Raw genomic sequence first — 24,897 nt, forward strand, 5'->3', positions numbered from 1 at the left:
TCCAGTGCATCTTTAGTTGTGAACTTCCCATGATTTAGCACATTTACAAAGACAGGTCCCCAAAGAAGGATCATTGGGGACCTGAGTTACCCCAACCACAGACAGTTCCAACTGTTACCATCTGTTACCTCAGTGTAAAAGCCAGGACCGACAGGTTCCAGGACAGCTTCTTCTACCAGGCCATCAGACTGATTAATTCATGCTGATACTATTGTATTTATATGTATTATTGACTGTCCCATTGTATTTATTATAAATTACTATAAATTGCACATTAAGACGGAGATGTAACGTAAAGATTTTTCTCCTCATGTATATGAAGAATGTAAGAAATAAAGTCAATTAATTTCTGTTTTTGCACCATTTTCATCTATTCAATATTTGTCTACTGTAATTGATTTACTTATTTATTTTACTTCTTCTTTATTATGTATTACATTGAACTGGTGTTGCTAAGTTAACAAATTTCATGACACATGCTGGTGACAATAAACCTGATTCTGATTCTATAATTTCCTTTCTTCTGCCTCCCTCCATTCTTGAAAACTGGAGTGACATTGGCCATGTCTGACTCTATTGATTCTTGAAAGATCATTACTAATGCCTCCATGATCTCTTCAGCTACCTCTTTTGGAATACTGCAGTACTGTCCATCAGGTCCAGTTCACCAAGCACGATCTCCCTTGTAATAGCAACTACAATCAATTTTACCCTTTGACACTCTCGAACTACCACCATATCACTAATGTCTTCCACAGTGAAACAAGATACCTATTCGGTTTTTCTGTCACTTCCTTGCCCTTGTCCCCCATTAATATCTCTCAGGCATCATTCCCCAGCGGTCCAATATCTAGAGACTGCATTAGGGAACAGGAAATGCAGCTCGATGACCTTCGTCTGGTCAGGGAGACCACCGGGGCCTTGGGAGTCAGATAAGTGGGTAACAGTCAGGGGAGGGAAGGGCAAGAGTCAGATGCTAGATAGTATCTCTGTGGCTGTCCCCCTTAACAATAAGTGATCTTGTTTGAGTATTGTTGGGGGGCACAGCCCACCTGAGGGAAACAACGGTGGCCGTGCCTCAGTGTCTGGCCCTGTGGCTCAGAAGGGTAGGGAAAGGAAGAGGATGGCAGTAGTGATAGGGGACTCTATAGTTAGGGGGTCAGACGGGCGATTTCTGTGGATGCAGGAAAGAAGCATGGATGGTAGTTTGCCTCCCAGGTGCCAGGGTCCAGGATGTTTCTGATCGCATCCGAGGTATCCTGAAGTGGGAAGGAGAATAGCCAGAGCTCGTGGTACATATTGATACCAATGACATAAGTAAGAAAATGGAGGAGGTCCTGAAAACAGACTGCAGGGAGTTAGGAAGGCAGTTGAGAAGCAGGATCTCAAAGGTAGTTATCTCGGGATTGCTGTCTGAGCCACACAACAGTGAGAATAGGAATAGAATGAGGTGGAGGATAAGTGTGTGGCTGAGGGATTGGAGCAGTGGGCAGGGATTCAGATTTCTGGATCATTGGGACCTCTTTTGGGGCAGGTGTGACCTGTACAAAAAGGACGGGTTGCACTTGAATCCCAGGGCAACCAATATCCTGGTGGGGAGGTTTGCTAAGGCTATTGGGGAGAGTTTAAACTAGAATTGTTGGGGATGGGAACCGAACTGAAGAGATGGAGGAAGGAGTGGTTGGCTCACAAATAGAGAAAACTTGGAGACAATGTGAGAGGGAGAATAGGCAGGTGATCGAGAAGGGATGTGCTCAGACCAACGGTTTGAGATGTGTCTATTTTAATGCGAGGAATATCATGAACAAAGTGGTTGAGCTTAGAGCGTGGATCAGTACTTGGAGAAATGATGTTGTGGCCATTACAGAGACTTAGATGGCTCAGGGGCAGGAATGGTTACTTAGTGCCAAGCTTTACATGTTTCAGAAATGACAGGGAGGGAGGCCAAAGAGGTGGTGTGTGGCATTGCTGATCAGAGATAGTGTCATGGCTGCAGAAAAGGAGCAAGTTATGGAGGGATTGTTTACTGAGTCTCTGTGGGTGGAAGTTAGAAACAGGAAGGAGTCAATAACTCTATTGGGTGTTTTTCATAGACCACCCAATAGAAGCACAGACATCAAAGAGCAGATAGGAAGACAGATTCTGGAAAGGTGTAATAATAACAGGGCTGTTGTGGTAGGAGAGCTTAATTTCCCAAATAACAATTGGCATGTCCCTAGAGCGAGGGATTTATATGGGGTGGAGTTTGTTAGGTGTGTTCAGGAAGGTTTTTTGACACAATATGTAGATAAGCCTAGAAGAGGAGAGGCTATACTTTATCTGGTATTGGGAAATGAACCTGGTCAGGTGTCAGATCTCTCAGTGGAAGAGCATTTTGGAGATAGTGATGACAACTCTATCTCCTTTACCATAGCATTTACCATAGCAACAGTGACTTTATTTCCCGTGGAACATCAAGAAAGCTGTCCCAGGATACTGATGGATTTTTACTGCTGTACCACTGAGAGCATACTCACCAACTGCATCTCAGTGTGGTATGGCAATTGTCCCGTATCAGACCGCAAAGCACTCCAGTGTGCGGTGAAAACTGCCCAGTGGATTATCAGCACCCAATTGCCCACCATTGAGAACATCTACCACAAACGCTGTCCTGTGTCAGACTTCACAATGGAAGACACCAGCAGCATGCCAGAGATTTGAGTTCCAAGAAAAGTGAGTGTAGTTGCTATTACTAAGAAGAAGGCGTTTGGTAAGGTGAAAGGTCTGAATGTAGGCAAGTCATCTGGACCATATGGATTACATCCCATGGTTTTGTAGAAGGTAACCGAAGAGATTGTGGATGCAAAAAAAATCACAGATGCAATACATTGTAGGGAAGTGTATGGTCCTGCACTTTGATAGAAAGAATAAAGGTGTAGACTGTTTTCTAAATGGGGAGCAATTTCAGAAATCGGAGGTAAAAAGGAACTTGGGAATTCTCGTGCAGGATTCCGTAAAGATTAATTTGCACGGTGAGTCAGTAGTAAGGAAGGCAAATGCAATGTTAGCATTCATTTTGAGAGAACTAGAATATAAAGCAAGGATGTAATGCTTATAAGGCATTGGTCAGACCACAGTTGGAGTATTGTGAGCAGTTTTGGATCCCTCATCTTAGCAAGAATATGCTGCCATTTGAGAGGGTCTAGGAGTTTTTAATAATGATCAAGGGAATGAATGGGTTAATGTATGAATGTTTGATGGCTCTGGGCCTGTACTCATTGGAGTTTAGAAGAATGAGGGAAGATTGAAATCTATCAAATATAGAAAGGCCTAAAAGTGGGGAGTCTTGGATCAGGGGCACAGACTTAGAATACAAGAACATCCCTTTACAACAGAGATAAAGAGGAATTTATTTAGCCAGAGGGTGCTGAATCTGTGGAACTCTTCACCACAAATGGCTGAGGAGGCCAAGTTATTGGATGTATTTAAAGCTAGGTTGATAGATCCTCGACTATGGAAGGTGTCAAAGGTTACAGGGAGAAGGCAGGAGAATGGGATTGAAACAGAAAGTAAATCAGCCATAATCGAATGGTGGAGTGGACTTAGTGAGTTGAATGGCCAAATTCTGATCCGATGTCTCATGGTTTTAACTTGGATATTTCTTTATGAAAACATTCTAACTGCAGGATTGAGCTGCCTCATAGATGGGGTTTCCTTTTGTAACATTTTTTGGTGTCTCTAGCAACCTTTTTTTAATGAAATGCTGGGTTTTGCAATAATTTTAAAATCTTTTTCTCATGTAGCTTTTAAATTTTTTTTCATTGCAATTGTCTTTGTTGCTTCCTGTCCATTTGATAGCCTGATATAAAGGCTAGGATCTGCTGTATTCCTATTTAGAACCTTAGAACCTTAGAACATTACAGCACAGTACAGGCCCTTCAGGCCTCCATGTTGTGCCAACCCATATAATCCTTACAAAAAAGTAATAAACCCACAATACACCCTAGCCCTCTATTTTTCTTTCATCCATGTGCCTGTCCAAGAGGCTCTTAAATACCCCTAATGTTTTAGCCTCCGCCACCATCCCTGGCAAGTCATTCCAGGCACTCACAACACTCTGTGTAAAAAACTTACCCCTGATGTCTCCCCTAAACTTTCCTCCCTTAATTTTGTACATATGCCCTCTGGTGTTTGCTATTGGTGCCCTGGGAAACAGGTACTGACTATCCACCCTATCTATGCCTCTCATGATCTTGTAGACCTCTGTCAAGTCCCCTCTCATTCTTCTACGCTCCAAAGAGAAAAATCCCAGCTCTGCTAACCTTGCTTCATATGACTTGTTCTCCAAACCAGGCAACATCCTGGTAAATCTCCTCTGCACCCTTCCACATCCTTCCTATAATGTGGTGACTAGAACTGAACACAATACTCTAAGTGCGGTCTCACCAGAGATTTGTAGAGTTGCAACATGACCTCTCCACTCTTGAACTCAATCCCCCTGTTAATGAAGCCTAGCATCCCATAGGCCTTCTTAACTACCCTATCAACCTGCACAGACAGACAGACAGACATACTTTATTGATCCAGAGGGAAATTAGGTTTTGTTACAGTTGCACCAACCAAGAATAGTGTAGAAATATAGCAATATAAAACCATAAATAATTAATAATAATAAGTAAATAATGCCAAGTGGAAATTAGTCCAGGGCTCAGGGTGTCTGACACTCTGAGGGAGGAGTTGTAAAGTTTGATGGCCACAGGCAGGAATGCCATAGGCAGTGACCTTGAGGGATGTATAGATTTGAACCCCAAGGTCCCTATGTTCATCCACACTCTTAAGTAACTGACCATTAATCCTGTACTCAGCCTTCTGGTTTGTCCTTCCAAACTGCATCACCTCACACTTATCCAGATTGAACTCCATCTGCCATTTTTCTGCCCAACTCTATATCCTCTTGTAACCTTCGACAACCTGCAGCTCCATCCACAACTCCTCCAATCTTCGTGTCATCCTCAAACTTACTCACCCATCCTTCCACCTCTACATCCATGTCATTTATAAAAATCACAAATGGCAGGGGTCCCAGGACAGATTCCTGCAGCACTCCACTAGTCACCGACCTCCAGGCAGAATACTTTCCTTCCACAACTACCCTCTGCGTTCTTCCTTTAAGCCAATTTTATATTCAAACAGTCAAGGTTCCACTTATCCCATGCCTCATGACTTTCTGGATGAGTCTCTCATGAGGGGCCTTGTCAAATGCCTTGCTAAAGTCCATGTGGACCACATCCACTGCCCTACCCCGATCAATTTCTTTTGTTACCTCTTCAAAAAACTCAATTAGGCTCGTGAGACATGACCTTCCCTTCACAGAGCCATGTTGACTATCCATGAGTATTTCTGTACCCATCTTTTACAGGTTTCTTTCATCAAGCAAGTTTTCTTGCCTTGCTTTGTTTCCTGCAGCTAAATGTTAATTTATTCCTAAATCCTGGCCACAATGGTCTTGGATGACTGGGAAGGCAGCAAATATTGTAGCTTTTATTTACAAAAGGCAGTGGGGATAAGCCATTGAGACCAACATTGGTGATGCAGAATATACTGGAAAATAACTTTGCTGAAATATCCCAATTTACTAATAAGGAGCAAGGTTGAGCAGGGTCAAAGCGAGCAGCCATTGTGTGAGTAGTGCTAGTGTAGGGGAAAAACCTGAGGAATTGGCTCAAGAGGCTTTGGCGAGGAGTTACAGGTAAGTAGCAGGTAAGGCTTTTGTAGTGGTTGAATAAAAAGTCACTAAATTACAGCTAATTAAATAAAGTAGGGATGATGCAGGATCATGTGATGTGCTGCAGTTGTATGACGTGGGAGCAGGTGGACCCTATTGTGGTTCCTGGTGTCCACATCTGCAGCAAGTTTTGTCTGCTCGAAAAGCTCAGGCTCAAAGTGATGGGCTGGAATCTGAGCTTCAAACACTGCGGCACATCAGGGAGGGGGAGAGCTACCCGGATTCTCTGTTTCAAGAGATAGTCATGCCCATTAGATTAGCTGCCTCTCATTTGTTCTGTGGTCAGGCACAAGAGGGTGTGACTGTGAGGGAGTGAGGTGGGTGGTAGGGTCCAAGAGACAGTACTGGAGGAGCCTCAGCCCTTGAGCACGTCCAACAGATGTGAGATTCTTGCTCCCTGTGTGGATGAGAGTGGGGGCTGTAGGAAGGATGAGCAATCTAACTGTGGCACTTTAGTTCAGGGAGCCATCCAAGAGGGTGAAGAGAAGAGAAATGTAGTGGTAATTGGGGATAGTATAGTCTAGAGAATAGACAGTTCTCTGTTGTGAGGATAGGACGTCCCAAGGGCTATGTTGCCTGACTGGTACCTAGATTCCAGACATATTATCTGGCCTGCAGAGAAATTTTGCAGTGGTAGGGGTAAGATCCAGTTGTTGTGGTCTATGTGGGTACAAAGGACATAGGTAGTCCAAGGAAAGAGGTTCTACTAAGGGAATTTGAGCAACTAGGGACTAAATTAAAAAGCAGAACCAAAATGATGGTAATCTCTGGATTACTACCTGAGCCACATGCAAATTGGCATAGGGTCAAGAAGATTAGAGAGTTAACTGCAAAGCTCAATGATTGGTGTGGGAGAAGTGGGTTTGAATTCATGGGAAATTGCCACCAGTATTGGGGAAGGAGAGAGCTGAACCAATGGGATGGGCTCCACCTGAACCTTGAGGGGACCTGGATCCTAGTGAATCGTATAACTAGGGCTGTGGATAGGGCTTTAAGCTAAATAGGTGAGTGTGTTCAACAGATTGGAGAAGTATGGATAAAATAAAAGAGAAAAGTGTGAATAAAGATAAAGTAAAAGCAAAAGATAAATAAAGAGAAAAGTAAGAGTGAAGAAAAGTCAAGTGCAAAAGAGTAAAAGATTACAAGACTTTAAAAGCACAATGTGTTTAAGAGCCCGCAGTATTCAAAACATGGCACAAATCAACACAAAGGGGTATGATTTAGTGGCCTTTACAGAAACGTAGTTGCAGGTGGAGAGGATTGAGAATTAAATATCCAAGGATATCAGGTTTTACAGAAGAATAAACAGGAAAGTAAGGGCAGTGGGTAGAGCTCTTAAACAAAGATGAGATCAGGACAATAGTGAGAGATGATATAAAATCTAAGGAGCAGAATGTTGAATCCAACTGGGTAGAGATTAGTAATAGTAAAAGGGAAAAATTCACTGGTGGGAGTTGTCTATCGGCCAACAAATAATAACATTACAGTGGTACAGACAATGAACAGTAAAATATGTAAGAATAGAACAGCAGTTATCATGGGGTACTTTTACTTGCACATAGATTGGGTGAATCAAGTTGGTCGAAGCAGTCTTGAGGAGGACTTCATAGAATGAAGGCTTTCTTGAACAGCATGTTATGGAACCTACAAGAAAACGTGCTATCTTCGATCTAGTCCTGTGCAAAGCAACAGGTAAAATTGGTGATCTTGTAGTTAGGGATCCTCTTGGAAAGAGTGATCACAGTATGAATGAGTTTCGCATACAAATAAAGGGTGCAATAGTTCAATCTAAGACCAGTGTATTGTGCCTAAACAACGGAGACTACAATGGGATGAGGGAGGATTTGGCTAGTGCAGGCTGGGAACACAGGCTATAAGGCGGGGCGGTTGAGGAACAGTGAAGGACTTTGAAAGAGATTTTTCACGGTGCTCTACAAAAGTATATTCCAGTTAAAAGCAAGGACAGTAAGGGTGGAGAGAGCCAGCCTTGGATAAATGAAGAAATAAAAGAAGGCATCAAACTAAAAGCTCATGCAAATAAAGTAGCCAAGAGTAGTGGAAAACTGGAAGATTGGGAAAACTTTAGAAATCAACGAAGAACCACTAAGTGAGTAATAAAGAAAGGGAAGATAGATTATGAAAATAAGCAAGCACAAAATATAAAAATAGATTGTAAAAGTTTTTTTTAATTATATATAGTGGAAAAAGGTGGCTAAAGTGAATGTAGTTCCCCAGGAGGATGAGAAGGGGGAATTTATATTGGATAATGAGGAAATGGCAGAGGCTTTGAATGACTATTTTGTGTCGGTCTTCACATGTCTATCATGCCAAAGAAAGATGTAATGGATGTGACATGTGGATATGGATGTTGTTGAGGTTGGTCAAAAGCAGTAAGCTCTGTGCTCAGAGATCCAAGTTCTTTCGCACAGAACTCGGAAACAGACTTTTAACACTATAAATTGGCAAGTTGCTTTGTTATGTCTTCCCTCTGGCTGTGAAACAGTGACACTTCTTTATCCCTCGTTAGAGAGAGGGAGAGAGCCTGTGCTATGTTGAAATACCAGGTGAACGAGTAGTCTTTGGGGTCTGTGTCTTTATTGATGCTTTGCTGCACACGAGTGCATGGTGGAGGGTGCAGATGTTTTTTTGCTGGTGGGGGAGGGGGGATTGTCGCTTTGCTGCTGCTTATGCATGGGAAGGGGGAGCTGGGGGGGGCTTTGGGGTTCTAACATTTAACCGTTGTTCCTTCTTTGGGGCACTCCTCTGTTTTCGGGGATGTTTGTGAAGAAAAAGAATTTCAGGATGTATATTGTATACATTTCTCTGACATTAAATGGGCCTATTGAAACCTATTGATGGGAGGTGAGGACCTCAATACAATAGCTATCTCTGAAGAGGTAGTGCTGAGAAAACTTGTGGGCCTGAAGATTGATAAGTTCTCTGGTCCTGATGGAATCCATCCCAATGTACTGACAGAAATGGCAGTAGTTTCCATAGTCAGGGGAACAGACAAGAGATTCTGTGAACCTGCTAGAGATACATGCATGGTGTGTTGCCTCCAAGGTGCCAGGGTACGGGATGTCTCGGATCGGATCCAGAATATTCTGAAGGGAGAGAGCGAACAGCCAGCTGTCTTGATTCATGTTGGTACCAATGACATAAATAGGAAAAGGGAGGAGATCCTGAAGAGAGATTTCCAGCAGTTAGGAAGGAAGCTGAGAAGCAGGATCTCCAGGGTAGTAATCTCAGCATTGCCACCTGTGCCACGAGCTAGCGAGGACATAAATAGAAGGATCAGGCAGACTGGTTCAGGGGGCAGGGCTTCAGATTCTTGGATCATTGGGATCTCTTCTGAGACCTGTTCAAAAAGGACAGTTACACCTGAACCCGAAGGGGACCAATATCCTGGCGGGAAGATTTAATAGCGCTGTTAGGGAGGGTTTAAACTAATTTGGCAGGGGGATGGGAACCAGAATGATCGAGCGGAGGAGGGGGAAAACAGGAAAATATCTAAGATAGTGAGCAGTAAAGATGTCAGGGAGGAAAGGCAGGTGATGGGGCAAATTTGTAGCCATTGGGATGAGTTGCCGTGCAATAAAGTTGCAGTACAATCAAAGCAAAAAGTACCAAATACTGGACTTAAGGTGTTATACTTAAATGCACGCAGCATAAGAAATAAGGTGGATGATCTTGTCGTACAGCTACAGATTGGCAGGTATGATATTGTGGCCATCACTAAGACGTGGCTGAAGGATGCATGTCTCTGGGAGCTGAACGTCCAAGGATACATGGTGTAATGGAAGGATAGGCAGGTAGGCAGAGGGGGTGGCATGGCTTTATTGGTAAGAAATGATATTAAATCGTTAGAAAGCAGTGACATAGGATCAGAAGGTGAAGAATCTTTATGGGTTGAGCTAAGAAATCGCAGGGGTAAAGGGACCCTGATGGCAGTTATATACAGCCCTCCTAACAGCTGCAGTGATGTGGACTGCAAATTACAACAGGACATAGAAAAGGCTTGCCAGAAGGGCAGTGTTATGATAATTGTAGGGGATTTTAACATGCAAGTGGATTGGGAAAATCAGGTTGGCACTGGATCTCAAGAGAGAGAACTTGTAGAATGTCTATGAGATGGCTTTTTAGAAGAGCTTGTTGTTGAGCCCACTAGGGGATCGGCTGTACTGGATTGGGTATTGTGTAATGAACCAGAGGTGATTAGAGAGATTGTGGTGAAGGAACCCTTAGGAGGCAGTGATCACAACATGATTGAGTTCACTGTGAAATTTGAGAAAGAGAAGCCAAAATCCAATGTGTTGGTATTTCAGTGGAGTAAAGGAAATTCCAGTGGCATGAGAGAGGAACTGGCCAAGGTTGACTGGAAAGGGACACTAGTGGGAAGGACAGCAGAGCAGCAGTGGCTGGAGTTTATGTGAGAAGTGAGGAAGGCGCAGGACAGATATATTCCAAAGAAAAAGAAATTTTCAAATGGAAAAAGGATGCAACTGTGGCTGACGAGAGAAGTCAAAGCCAAAGTTATAGCAAAGGAGAGGGCATACAAGGAAGTAAAAATTAGTGGGAAGACAGAGGATTGGGAAGATTTTAAAAGCATACAAAAGGAAACTAAAAAGGTCATTAAGATGGAAAAGATGAACTATGAAAGGAAGCTAGCAAATAATATCAAAGAGGATACTAAAAGCTTTTTCAAGTATATAAAGAGTAAAAGACAGGTGAGGGTAGATATAGGACTGATAGAAAATGATGCTGGAGAAATTGTAATGGGAGATAAGGAGATGGCATACGAGCATTTTGCAACAGTCTTCACTGAGGAAGACATCAGCAGTATACCGGACGCTCAAGGGTGTCAGGGAAGAGAAGTGTGCGCAGTCACAATTACAACAGAGAAAGAACTCAGGAAGCTGAATAGTCTAAGGGTAGATAAATCTCCCGGACCAAATGGAATGCACCCTTGTATTCTGAAGGAAGTAGCTGTGGAGATTGCAATGATCTTTCAAAAGTCAATAGATTCTGGCATGGTTCCAGAGGACTGGAAGATTGCAAATGTCACTCCGCTATTTAAGAAGGGGGCAAGGAAGCAAAAAGGAAATTATAGACCTGTTAGCTTGACATCGGTGGTTGGGAAGTTGTTGGAGTCGATTGTCAAGGATGAGGTTACAGAGTACCTGGAGGCATATGACAAGATAGGCAGAACTCAGCATGGTTTCCTTAAAGGAAAATCCTGCCTGACAAACCTATTGCAATTTTTTGAGGAAATTACGAGTAGGCTAGACAAGGGAGATGCAGTGGATATTGTGTATTTGGATTTTCAGAAGGCCTTAGACAAGGTGCCGCACATGAGGCTGTTAAACAAGATAGGAGCCCATGGAATTACGGGTAAGTTACATACGTGGATAGAGCATTGGCTGATTGGCAGGAAACAGAGAGTGGGAATAAAGGGATCCCATTCTGGTTGGCTGCTGGTTACCAGTGGTTTTCCACAGGGGTCCATGTTGGGGCTGCTTCTTTTTACGTTGTATATCAACGATTTGGATTATGGAATAGATGGCTTTGTGGCTACGTTTGCTGATGATCCAAAGATAGGTGGAGGGGCTGGTAGTGCTGCGGAAACACAGGGTCTGCAGAGAGTCTTGGATAGACTGGGAGAATGGGCAAAGAAATGGCAAATGAAATACAATGTTGGGAAGTATATGCTCATGCACTTTGGTAGAAGAAATAAACAGGCAGACTATTATTTAAATGGGGAGAGAATTCAAAGTTCTTAGATGCAATGGGACTTAGAAGTCCTCGTGCATGATACCCTTAAGGTTAACCTCCAGGTTGAGTCAGTGGTAAAGAAGGCGAATGCAATGTTGGCATTCATTTCTAGAGGAATAGCGTATAGGAGCAGGGATGTGATTTTGAGGCTCTATAAGGCACTGGTAAGACCTCACTTTGAGTACTGTGTGCAGTTTTGGGCTCCTTATTTAAGAAAGGATGTGCTGATGTTGGAGAGGATTCACTAGAATGATTCTGGGATGATTCTAGAATGATTTTTATGCTGATGATTTATTGGTATATATATGTAAGCCTGAAAAATCTATTCCTGCTTTGCTAAAATTATTTGACAAATTTGGAGATTTTTCAGGATATAAAATAAATTTTAGTAAAAGTGAATTACTTCCTTTAAATGAAATTGTCTCTATATATGATAATATTCCTTTCAAAGTTAAGGATTCTTTTAGATACTTAGGTGTCAGAATTACAAAAAAATATAAGGATCTTCATACAGCTAATTTTCCTCCTTTAGTGGATTCTATGAAGTACTTTTTTAGTAGATGGAACCCACTTACATTTTCACTTGTTGGTCGTATTCATGTAGTTAAAATGATAATTTTACAGAAATTTTTATATTTATTTCAGAATATTCCTGTTTTTTGACAGGAATTTTTTGATTGGATTGATTCTATTATTCTATCTTTTATTTGGGATAATAAAAGACCAAGAGTCAATAAAAATCATTTACAAAAGTTGAAAAAGGACGGAGGTCTCGCTTTGCCTAATCTAATAATGTATTATTGGGCTGTTAATTCGCGATATATGTCCTTTTGGTTATATTGGGGTGATAGGAATGATTGGCCGATCTGGGTAGACCCGGAACTGAGAGCTGTGAAACAGTTTTATTTAACTTCGTTATTAGGAGTTGCTCTACCTATACAATTAGCTAAAGTTGCTAATTTATATTTATATCCTGTGGTTAAGCACTCTTTACAAATTTGGCTCCAGTTCCACAATTTTTTTAATCTTGAAAAATTTAAACTTTGTAGTATAATGTATCGTAATTACTTTTTTAAACCTTCCTGGAGTGATCCAATTTTTTTACTTTGGAAAAATAAAGGTATTAAGTCTTTTTTGGACTTATTTAAAGAAGGCAAATTGATGTCTTTTGAACAATTAGTTGATAAATATTCTCTTTCATATTCACACTTTTTACAATATCTTCAAGTTGGACATTTTTTACAAAAATATTTAAGTAATTTTCCTTACATATTGGAGGCTGACTTGTTGGATACTATTATGAACATGAACCCCTTGATGAAAGGTTCTATTGGAAGAATTTATAATTTATTATTACAATGGGATAAGCGTCCTTTAAGATTAAACAGGATTGGGAGAAGGAACTCAATTTGACTTTTATATGGGAGGATTGGACGCGGATTCTGAAGTTGGTTAACTCTTCCTCGGTCTGTGCTAGTCATTCACTGATTCAATTTAAAATTGTACATCGTTACCACTGGACGAAAGAGAGACTTTCTAAAATATTTCCCAATGTTGACCAGTATTGTGATAGATGTAAAACTGAGATAGTTATACTGACACATATGTTCTGGTCATGTTCTGTATTAAAAGTTTTGGAAGTCAGTCTTTTCGACAATTTCTAAAGCACTTAGAATCAATTTACAACTTAATAAATTGACTGTGCTTTTTGGGATAATTCCTCAAAATATTCACAGTATTTCTCTGTTTGACCAACATGTTATCGCATTTGTTACATTGATAGCTAGGAGGGCCATTTTGTTGAAATGGAAGGATATATCTGCTCCTACTTTGTCACAATGGTTCTCTCAAGTGATGCTGTTTCTCAGTTTGGAGAAAATTAGAAATCTAACCTTTGAACCTTTATTTGATTTTGAGAAGAGATGGGGCTCATTTGCTAGTTACTATCATTTCAGTTAACTGATAGATTTCCTCCACGATCTAAGTGTAAATTTTGTTTTGATATATTTTTTCTTCTTGTTGGCAGTTTGATGTTTATTTTTAGAAGCTTTCTATATGACACATGGCTCCGGGTTGTGCCCTCAATGTTCTTTTTTTCTCACTTTTCTTGCTTAGTAGGGTTTTCTTAAATTCACAAAAATTTTCAATCTTTAAGATTTTTTTTAGGAATTGTAAGTGTTGTTACTTCGATGTACCTATGTATTTTTGAATAATAATAATAAAAAAGATTTGAAAAGAAAAGGGAATGATTCTGGGAATGAGAGGGTTAACATATGAGGAATGTTTGACTGCTCTTGGACTGTACTCCTTGGAGTTTAGAAGAATGAGCGGGGACCTCATAGAAACATTTCGAATGTTGAAAGGCATGGACAGAGTGGATGTGGCAAAGTTGTTTTCCATGGTATGGGAATCTAATATGAGAGGGCATGACTTAAGGATTGAAGGGCGCCCATTCACAACAGAGATGCAAAGAAAGTTTTTTAGCCAGAGTGGTGAATCTGTGGAATTTGTTGTCACAGGCGGCAGTGGAGGCCAAGTCATTGGGTGTATTTAGGGCAGAGATTGATAGGTATCCGAGTAGTCAAGGCATCAAAGATCATGGTGAGAAGGCAAGGGAGTGGGACTAAATGGGAGAATGGATCAGCTCATGATAAAATGGCAGAGCAGACTTGATGGGCCAAAAGGCTGACTTCTGCTTCTTTGTCTTATGGTCTAGGTTATAGTAGGGGCTTTGGTGATAATTTACCAAAATTCTCTGGACTCTAGGCAGGTCCTGGCAGATTGGAAGATGGTGAATGTCATGCTATGGTTCAAAAAAAGGATGTAGGCAAAAGTTGGGTAACTATAGGCCTGTTAGTTTACTATCTGTAGCTGGTAAAATGCTTGAAGCTATCATTAAAGAAGAAATAGTGAGGCACCTGGAAAGAAATGAATCCATCAGTCAGATACAGCATGAATTCAGCAACGGCAGGTCCTGTTTGAAAAACTTACTGGAGTTCTTTGAGGATATTATGAGTGCAATAGAAGAGGGGGACACAGGTTTTATTTACTTGGGTTTCCAGAAAGCATGAGACCACACCTGGACTACTGTGTGCAGTTCTGGTCTCCTTACTTGAGGAAGCATATACTAGCTTTGGAGGCAGTGCAGAGGTGATTCACCAGGTTGATTCCAGAGATGAGGGGGTGAGACTACAAGGAGAGATTGAGTCGCCTGGGACTGTAATAGTTGGTATTCAAAACAATTAGAGGTCTTATAGAAACATATAAAATTATGAAAGGAATAGATAAGATAGAGGCAGGAAAGTTGTTTCCACTGATAGGTGAGACTAGAACTAGGGGACATAGCCTCAAGATTTGTGGGAGTAGATTTAGGCTGGAGATTAAGGAGGAACTGCTTTTCTGAGTGGTGAATCTGTGGAATTCTCTAATGAAGCAGTTGAGGCTACCTTAGTAAATATATTTTGAGACAAGGTTGGATAGATTTTTGCATAGTAGGGGAACTAAGGGTTATGGGGAAAAGATAAGCATGTGGAGATGAGTTCATGTTCAGATCAGCCATGATCTTATTGAATGGCAGAACATGCTCGACAGGCCAGATGGCCTACTACTACTCCTATTTCTTATGAGCATAAGATAGTAAGAAACTATTTCCCATAGATATCAAAAGCCAGAAGGCATACACCAAGAATAAAGAGATTGATGGGAGAAATAAATGGGATGGCCAATCATAAATCTCAAGTACCAAATAATCTGTATCCCAAACATTCCAGAGGTTCCTAGTTGTCACATTCCAGATATATGGGCTTTAAGGTGGCTAAATTGCCAGATGGCTGTTGTGTGTTTTTGGGGTGGGGAATTATGCCCTTTGATTTTTAATCTATTCCATATATGTATACTAATTATCTTTTCATTCTATATTATGTATTGCATTGAACTGTTGTGCTCGGGTTAACAAATTTCATGACATATGCCAGTGATAATAAAACTGATTCTGATGTTTGGTGTAAGCTAAAAACTGCACATAATCAAACACACCATCCCTACCATGAAGCATGGTGGTAGCTGTATCATGCTGTGAGGATACTTCACTGCAGCAGGCCCTGGAAGGCAGTGAAGGTACAGGGTAAAATGAATGCAGTAAAATACAGGGAGATCCTGATGTAGTCTACAAGAAAACTGCAACTTGAGAGATTTGTTTTCCAGGAAGACAATGACCTCAAGCATAAAGTCAAAGCCACACAGGAGTGGCTTAAAACAAGAAAGTTATAGTCTTGGTGTGGTCAGGAGTCCAGGCCTCAATCCCATTGGGAACTTGAAAAGGACTGTTCGCTCATGATCCCAATGCCAAGCTAATAGACCTACCCACATAGACTCTAGGCTGTAATTGCTGCCAAAGGGGTGGGTATATACTTTTTATAGGTACAGTCCTTCACTAACTTTCATAGGTAATTATATTAAGATCCAGGTGGAAGACTAAAACAATACATGTGAAGATACTCTAACTAGTGCATATTATCAAAACTGTTAATCAGATATGCATTACAAACCCCAAAATAATAATCAAACCAAGTCTTTTTTTTAAAACCTTTATTCATGGAAAATTGAAGTGACTCTACAGTAGAGCCTAATTTCAGTACAAGTACTTTAACAATAAAGTAACCATGAAATGATCAATAATTCCAAAACAATTCTGGTTTCAGAGGCAGTAAACAAAAATACACAAGAACATGGTACTGTGATTAGCACTATGCACCACTAAAGAATTCCTTTACATTAAAATCTGTTAATACAAACAAGATCTAGTAACGACGCTGGAAACGGGGATCATTGGATGGTCTCTGTGCTCGGTCTTGGTCGCCAAAGTTGCCTGTTCCTTGCATGCCACCTCCAGACATTATCTGCACAGTACGGTTCATCGGTTGAACAGTCTGCTGGTTCCCTCCTTGCACAAATCCTCCATGCCTGGGGAACAAAGGATAAGTTGATTGACAAAACCCACACACAGGCAAGCCAGTTATGTGACCTAAGTTACACCACAATGAAACTATGTACAAACAGTAGAACTTGTCAATGTTTCCGACCTTCAAAATAAAAATGGCATGCCAAAATCCTAGAAGAATGAAATCTTGCCAAATCCAAATGTCAAAATACTGATCAGGTGCAGCATTTACAGTAGTAGCAACTCCAGTTCATTTCCCACCACTGCCTGCAAGGTATTTTACATTCTCCCCATGACTGCATGGGTTCCTTCCAAAGACATACTGGTTAGTACGTTAATTAGTCGTTGTAAATTGTCCTGTGATTAGGGATTAAATCAGGATTGCTGGGAGGCATGGTTTAAAAGGCTGGAAGGGCTTATTCCACATGGCATCTCAAATAAACAGGAAGCAGAGGATGACAAAAACTGTAACTTAATATTGATGTGCATTGTCCTAGAATCTCAACAAGTGTTTGATCTGTATCTGAATGTCAATAAGTCACTGATCAACATTCTTTTTAACATAATGCACAAGCAAACATTAAACATGAACAGCTTATTAATACCGACATTACTGAATAGAAATAGTAGTGCCTAAAAAGTATTCTACCACCCACCCCCCCCCCACCAAAGTTTTCAGGTTTCATCATTTTACAATACAGAGTATCAGTGGATTTAAATTGGGTTATTTAAAAGTAAAAATAGATCTCTACAAAGTATACAAATTAATTACAATAATGAAATACAAAACAATTGAATGGTTAAGTACTCATCCCCTTCAAGTTAGAATTTAGTAGATGCACCTTTGGCTGCAAGTTATAGCCTGGAGCATGTGTGGATAGGCCTCCATCAGTTCTGCACACTTGATTGCATAAGTATTCAACCCCCTTCAAGTAAATGCAGCTTTGACAGTAATTACAGCTTTGAGTCTGTGTGGACAGGTCTCAATCAGCTTTGCACATCCAGATATGGCAATTTTCCCCTTTCTCCTTTACAAAACTGTTCAAACTGTCGAGATTGTGTGGGGATTGTGAGTGAACAGCCACACGTTCTCAATTGAATTATGGTCAGGACATCAACTTTGCTGTGCAGCCTTGGCTTTCTTTACGCTTGGGGTCACTGTCTTGCTGGAAAACAAATGGACTTCCATGTTGTAGCTCTCTTGCAAACTACATCAGGATGTCCCTGTATTTTTGCTGCAATGAAGCATCCCCACAGCATGATGCAGCCATCACCATGCTTCATGGTTGGGATGGTATGTTTTTGATGATGTGCAGTGCTCAGTTTATGCAAAACATACCGTTTAGACTGATGGCCAAAAGCTCAATTTTGATTTCATCAGACCAGTTGTGGTACGCACAGCCACTGAAACTTGCAACTCCTCCAGAGTTGTTACAGATCTCTTGGGAGGCTCCCTCACTTGCCCCCTTCTTACCTGGTCACTCAATTTTTGAGGGCAGCCTGATCTAGACAGGTTCATAGCCTGGCATTTTCTTTCCATTTCTTGATGATTGACCTAACTATATGTACTTCAATGGATATTCAGCGACTTAAGACTTTTTCTCGTATCCATCTCCTGACTTGTACTTTTCAATAACCTTTTTACGGAGTAGCTTGGAGCTTTGTTTTGCCTTCATGCTGTAGTTTTTGCTGGGATAATGACTCATCAGCAGTTGGACTTTCCAGATACGTCGATCAATTGAAAAACCTTGACTGCACACAGGTGATCTGCAATTAACTAATTATGTGAATTATAAAACCAACTGGCTGCACCAGTGATGATTTGGTGTGTCATTTTAAGGGGAGAGGAATACTTATGCAATTAATTATTTTGAACTTTACACTTTGTAGAGATCTATTTTCACTTTGACATGAAAGTGCTCTTGGTTTTTTTGATCAGTGTCAAAACAGCCAAGTTAAAGCCATTGTGATTCAATGTTGCAAAACAATAAACATGAAAATTTCCAAGGGAGGTGAATACTTTTTATAGGAACTGTGTATTCAAACAAGATTCCCAGTTTTGTACCTAACTATACAGCACTTAAATGCTTAGCACAACTTGTCTGTATTTCTAACCTACAAGCAAGCAGTGGCCCTTCTGCACTCATCCTGTTTTGATAATCTTGTACTACCCTTTCATTTAATTCTTAAACACTGACAACAATAACACAACCTGTTGGTTTCTATTCCCCTCAAACAGCAGAAATGGTCTGTATGGAGGTTTTCAAATGCACTTTACTCCCCTATTTGTATTTATTCACATCTCATCAGGTTGAAATGTTGGTAAACCAAGTGCTGTAGTCTCCTTGCTACAACAACTTTCTTTTTAACCCCTTCCAATGTAGCTTCTTTGGATCATCAAAATATATTTATAATGCTATTAATTTTAATACCATATTCAGATGATGCACATTCTGGCCCCATTTTCAAATCAGTGATATGCAAACATGCACAATCCAACCACTCTTAAAAAACACTCAATTTCAATAGTTTTTAAAATCAGTTTTTAATATTTAATTTGCTGAATCCTGACGAGCACAAATATAATTATGCTTGAACATCTGCTAATTTCCTTCGATTGCTTCAAGACTAAGCACATATTTTAAAGCACATTTGAGCAATTGGACACTTGCTTCTCAGTAAATGGAGCAAAATGGAATGGATAACAGCAGTGACTTCATTCACTAATGCCAGCAGCAATGAAGACTATACTGACCTCCATTCTGCATATTTACATCAGTCATAAGTTGCTCCGAGAATGCCAACTGAACTCAGCTGCTCTGGTAAAATGAGAAGGATTGGGATCAACCTTTTCACAAAAGTAGTTCATTATCAAGTACTTTAATTTTAATTTCACCAAGTAACCTTCATTTAAGAAAACAGTCACATTCAGTTGCAGGATGCTGGTTTCATCTACTATCGAAGACAAATGATGAAACCATTCAAGCAGATATTAAGGGTAAACAAATTAGGTAAAATGAGCTGTTAAGCAAAAAGTTAGGCCAAGATTTTGAGAAAAATCTGAAAGGTGGCCAGTTAAACCAGGGACACTTCACACTCCCATTTTAAAAACAACTTTCAGAAAGGTGATACTGCAGACATGAATTCGTTGCTTCTGCAAATACAACTGGCAAACTGGACAATTAAACCAAATACAGGAGCATCTGGAGAAACTAGCCATATTAGATTAACTATTAATTAATTCTTGTAAACTTTATCAGCAAAGTATTTAGTTTTTAGAAACCAGATGCATGCAGTTCTTATTTGAAACAGATGCAAGAAATGATGGAAGACAGCATGTACTAGTGTAAAGTGACTTCTGGAGTTCAAGAACTAATTCAAGTGAGCACATATTTGTGACATGGAATAAAAAAGAATTTTTTTTATATAAACACAATTACAATCTTTCACAGCATGTGGGCAATTTTGAGATTTAAGGTTCACAAATCTAATTCATTAAAACACTATATAGTAACATTCTGAAATGCAAGGTCCAGTTAAAAGAAGAACTACAGAACAGCAGCACAGATACCAAGCAGCATCAAATTTCTACCTGGCAACTGCAAACTACACTGGGGAACAATTTGGTGACTCCAGTTCAGGTATAATCCCAAAACCAGTCTCACCTCCAACTTTTGGGATTAACCTCAGAATATTCTCAATTAGCCCTATTTTTCTGACTATCAATTTGGTGCTAAATAATATCCCAAATAGTTTGGATGACCAACCAAGGTATTTTCCCACCTGCAAAATGGTTGCAGAGAAAGGCCTCTTTCATCCTATAAAATTAGGGCCATATCCCAAATCAGATCCTAGTGAATACTGAATATAGATTATAATGTCAGTGCTATTAAGGCACTTGTAATGAAATATAATTCAAAACCATTATTTGAGCTCAGCTGGATTCAGCAATAGCCAATACTTCAAAAGCTAACAGCTTCACACTTAATAAAACATGTCTCTTCTTACCCTGGCATTCCTCCTCGTTGCATCATATGACCTTGTCCAGACTGGGCAGGTATGCCCCTATCACCACCTATAATGGCAGAAGATAGGATTATTTTACACAAACAATAGCCTTATACCAGTCATTAGTAATAATTTTATAGAAGATTAAGTAAACAAAAAAAAATCAGGTCATAATTTGGGTTATTAATTTATTCTCCTGGATGTTGACATCACCGCCAAGTACAGCATTATTAATTGCTTGTTGAAACTGGTTAAATTCTTGAACCACAACAGTGCCTGCTTCTGTTCAGGAGGATTCAGATCCAAAAGTCTCAGCCCAAAACGTTGACTACTCACTCCCCTCCATAGAAGTAGCCTGACTTGCTGAGTTCTTCCAGTATTTTGTGTTACTCAAGATTTCCAGCATCTGCAGAATCTATAGATGGTGGTGTTCCCTGCAGTTCATGGGCCTAAGTGCTGTTGTCAGACTCGCCACACGAGCTGCAGCTTGATGGCAGTGTAGGGAATGATCCTCTACGTGGTTAAAAAATACTGTCCCACCATTGGAACTGCTTTGTTCCACTTGAGGTCAAACAATTGGCGTTGAAACACAGGCAGTTTTCCTGACTTGTCAGGATAAGTGATTCACCAATGCCTTTTCAAGAAAACAGCCTCTCAATATATAGAGAAATAAAGCTGTAGTATATATATTCTATTAAATAGCTAAATTAAAGTAAGTAATGCTCATAAATCCCCCCCACAAAAAATAAAAAAGTAGTGAGATAGTGTTCATGGATTCAATGTCCATTTAGAAATCAGATGGCAGAGGGGAAGAAGCTGTTCCTGACTGTGTGTGCCTTCTGGCTTCTTTACCTCCTTCCCGATAACAATGAAAAAAGGTATGCATGGGTAGTGGGATTTGTAATGATGGAGCTAACTAACTTAAGTCATGATGGAGGCAATAGAATTGAACACAAGACTCCAAGGTGGTCTAACCAGGGTTTGATTAGGGTTATAGCAGCCAAACTGGACATACTGAATGGAGGCTGTGCTAGAACAAAGGACACTCCAGAAAATCATGGCAATTCTGTATGTTTCTCAGCCTCCACATGCCACCTTAGTGGAACAGAGGAGCACATACAGTAATTGCACTGCTCCAAAGAGTGCTATATGAGGTCATTAATAACCATGCTATTAGTTTCAATGAGTCAACCTATAGCCAGTGAAGCAATGACCCTCCCCCATTCAGTCTGTTTACCTCAGACTGCTATCATGGACACCCTGGTGCAATACTATCATCACGTCTTATCTGGACAGCGTGAACGTGCACCCATTACTATATATTATGGCATTTCTTGCACTACCATCTTATCAGTGTGCACTTGGAAATCAATTATCTTTGACTGGTAAAACTTGTACATCTTATTTTTAAAGTAACTTAAAACAAATTATTTCTTATTTCTCTTCTAATATTTGTGTATCTGTGCACTCGCAATGCGACTGAGACCCTAATTTCTTTTGGGGTTATCTATCTTGATAGATGTTTAACATTACCTCATGGCCCTTGAACTCAATCCCTAGACTAATGAAGGCCTACACACCAAATACTTTCTTAACAACCCTATCAACTTGAGCGGCAACGTGAATCTAAGATTCCCCCTGTTCTCCTACTTGCCAAGTGTCCTGCATTAACCTTGTATTCTGCCTTCAAATCAGATCTTCCAAGATTAATCACTTCATACTTTCCTGGGTTGAACTCCATTTACCACTTCTCATCCCAGCTCTGCATTCTATAAATGTCCCATTGCAGCCTACTTTTATTTGTCTACTCTGATGAAATCTCCAAATATATTGGTACTTTGGGGGTTTAGTGGTAAAGATGACCTTCAAACAAATAGAATGGTGTATGATCAGCACAAGTATAAAGCAGAAATTACAAATTCAATTCTACTAAGAACCTAAAGTTTAACATTTTAATCAAGTTGAGAGATATACTACAACCCTGAAAATGACATTACAATTAACTTATATCACAGTTAGGTAGCCAGATACAAAATAATCAGCATTCCATATTTAGTGTACTGCCCATATCAGTGAAACAAGCCTATGAAGGATTGAAGCCAGTCAATGGTTTTAGGCAGCATTTGATTTTGCATGGAGTAAATTATGAAGAAATCATGGAATAGATCTCACCATAAATCCAAGCCATGCTGTTAATGTGGGTGAAGCACTGCTCCACTGAAAGACAACCACTGGCTATTCTTAAATTCTATCATTTCAAACATCCAGCTCATTATACTTAAAATGCAGTCTTAATACATCTACCTACTTCTATAAAATATGAAAACACTTTGGATAATACATCCAACATTTGCATCTGGGAAGCCTAAGGTGGATAAGATCAGTCAAGCTTATTAATTTTTTGTTAAATATTATTGTTAATCTAAGTATATATTTATGTGTAATGCTTGATTAAACAGAGGCCTCAAACCACCTGCAAAGAGCTGAAAGATTTGAATTTTGGGAAAGAGATGGTGAGATAGCAAACTGGATGGTAATACATGCTGATTCTGCAAACAATTTGAAGAACTTTTTCTCAACTATGTGCACATTTTAAACTTTTGATATGCCACATTTCTAAGATGCAATGAAACAGTATAACCACTGAACAAGTGTTTTGAATAGTCCATTTAAAAACTAATGCTTTTGAAAGGTTAAAATTATGAAAAAATCTTGAACAAAGATTCTAAACACCAAAATTCTAGTGCTTGTGCATCTCCTCAAACAGGTTACCTTGCCAACGGTCATGATCTCTTCCCATCATTCCTCCATCCATGCTTCCCTGCCAAGAGCGCTCCGGATGACCTTCTATCTTCCGCCCATGGTCACCACCCCAGTCTCTATCTCTGTTCAAAAAAAGTAAACAATTTATGAGTCAAAGCATGCATTTTCAACAGCAACATGCAAGATGGGTGAGAGCTCAATTCCTACTGCTACTGACATGCTGTTTTAAATATTTTATTACTGATATCTGCATTAATTACATTTAGACTCAAATATTGCACCTCATACAATATTCTGATTGCTTTTTAAAAAAAAACACAAATACAGGTTCATCACGAGCAGATGAGAACACTAGTGAAATGGGGACAGAAACACTACCCTCTTTGTGGAAAATATGGCTCCAGATCTTTTTAAATTTCTGCCCTCATTTTAAACTTCTCTACCCTGGCTGGGGGGGGGGGGGAGGAAGGAGGAGACAACTGTCCTATCTATGCCCTTTTAAGTTTATAAACTTCTATAACATCACAATTTAGCACCCTACATTCCAATGTTAGGCAACATCCTGGTGAATCTCTTCTGCATTCTCCCTTCCCTATAGTGACCAGAACTATACATCGTGCCCAATGTATGATCCAACACACGCTTTGTACAACTGTAACATGACATTCCAACACATACTTAATGCCTCGGCCTTTGAAGGCAAGCATACAGTAGCTGTCTTCACTACCATAACCACCTACAACTCCATTTTCAAGGTGCTACGAATTTGCAACTTAAGATCTCTCCATGTCCCCAAGACCCTGTTGCTTACTCTAAATATTCTAACAGGATTTGTCCTCAAAGTGCATTCCTTCAACTGCATCTTTATTTAAATTCCATCTGTCTACCACTTGGCCCAGCTGATGTCCTGCTGTATCCTTAGACTTTATGGAGGTAGAATTCCAATTGTCTCATCTGTCAAGCTTACTACATCATCATCCAGTATACACAACTTGGGTCCCAGCTCTGATACCTATAGACTTGCTATAGACTTCCCACACTCACCCACAAGCCTCTCTCTCATTATCAAGCCAATTCTGGATGCACTTGCTAACATGCTGAAATTCAGACCCTTTGTGCCCTAACCTTCTAGCCAGCCTCCCATGCAGGATCTTATCAAAAGCCTTACCAATCAATGTAAACCATGTATGCATTTCTTAGTTACTTTCTTTGAAAAAAAATAAGGTTTTGAGACAAAACCATTCTGGCTCCTCCAAATTAGATCCAGTCTTTTCAAGTGAATACAAATCCTGCCCAACAACCTCCCTACCACCGGAAAGGATCATCACACTGTACTGCTGGGTTTATTCCTACAGTTCTTTTTGAATAAATGGATATTAGCCATCTTCAAACCTTCTATTACCTGACACAAGGATACAAAAATCTAAAGATTATTGCCCAAGTCTTCTCTTGCTACTGCTGGGATAAATCCTGTCAGGCCCCTGGAATTCAGGCAATGTGCACCTACATTTTAATAAAAAACACCTCCTCCTTCCTGATACAGACATGTGTCAGAATATCAGCATATCCTTCCCTTCTGATTCCACACCCCTTTTCCCTGATGATGGGAATTAAGTTAGGACCTGTTTGTATCCCAGACTCCACATTTAGA

General features: G+C 40.1%; 1 protein-coding gene across 4 annotated transcripts in view; it reads right to left on the reverse strand.

Moving 5' to 3' along the window:
- Window positions 1-16,274: 16,274 nt before the first annotated feature.
- safb (scaffold attachment factor B) overlaps window positions 16,275-24,897 on the reverse strand; it is a 49,769-nt gene continuing 41,146 nt past the window's right edge. For 2 of the 4 annotated variants that reach the window (XM_059991735.1, XM_059991733.1), the window contains 3 exons: window positions 23,256-23,368; window positions 20,484-20,550; window positions 16,275-16,498 (listed from right to left, as the gene is read on the reverse strand). In XM_059991735.1, coding sequence (XP_059847718.1) covers window positions 16,336-16,498; window positions 20,484-20,550; window positions 23,256-23,368 — 343 coding nt within the window. In that variant the 3' untranslated portion in view covers window positions 16,275-16,335. Of the gene's footprint in view, window positions 16,499-19,230; window positions 19,295-20,483; window positions 20,551-23,255; window positions 23,369-24,897 lie in introns of all 4 variants that reach the window. The other 2 variants (XM_059991734.1, XR_009516123.1) reach the window with 2 other exon arrangements.

Source organism: Hypanus sabinus, chromosome 16 (genome assembly GCF_030144855.1).
Source record: "Hypanus sabinus isolate sHypSab1 chromosome 16, sHypSab1.hap1, whole genome shotgun sequence".
Classification (NCBI taxonomy): Eukaryota; Metazoa; Chordata; class Chondrichthyes; order Myliobatiformes; family Dasyatidae; genus Hypanus; species Hypanus sabinus.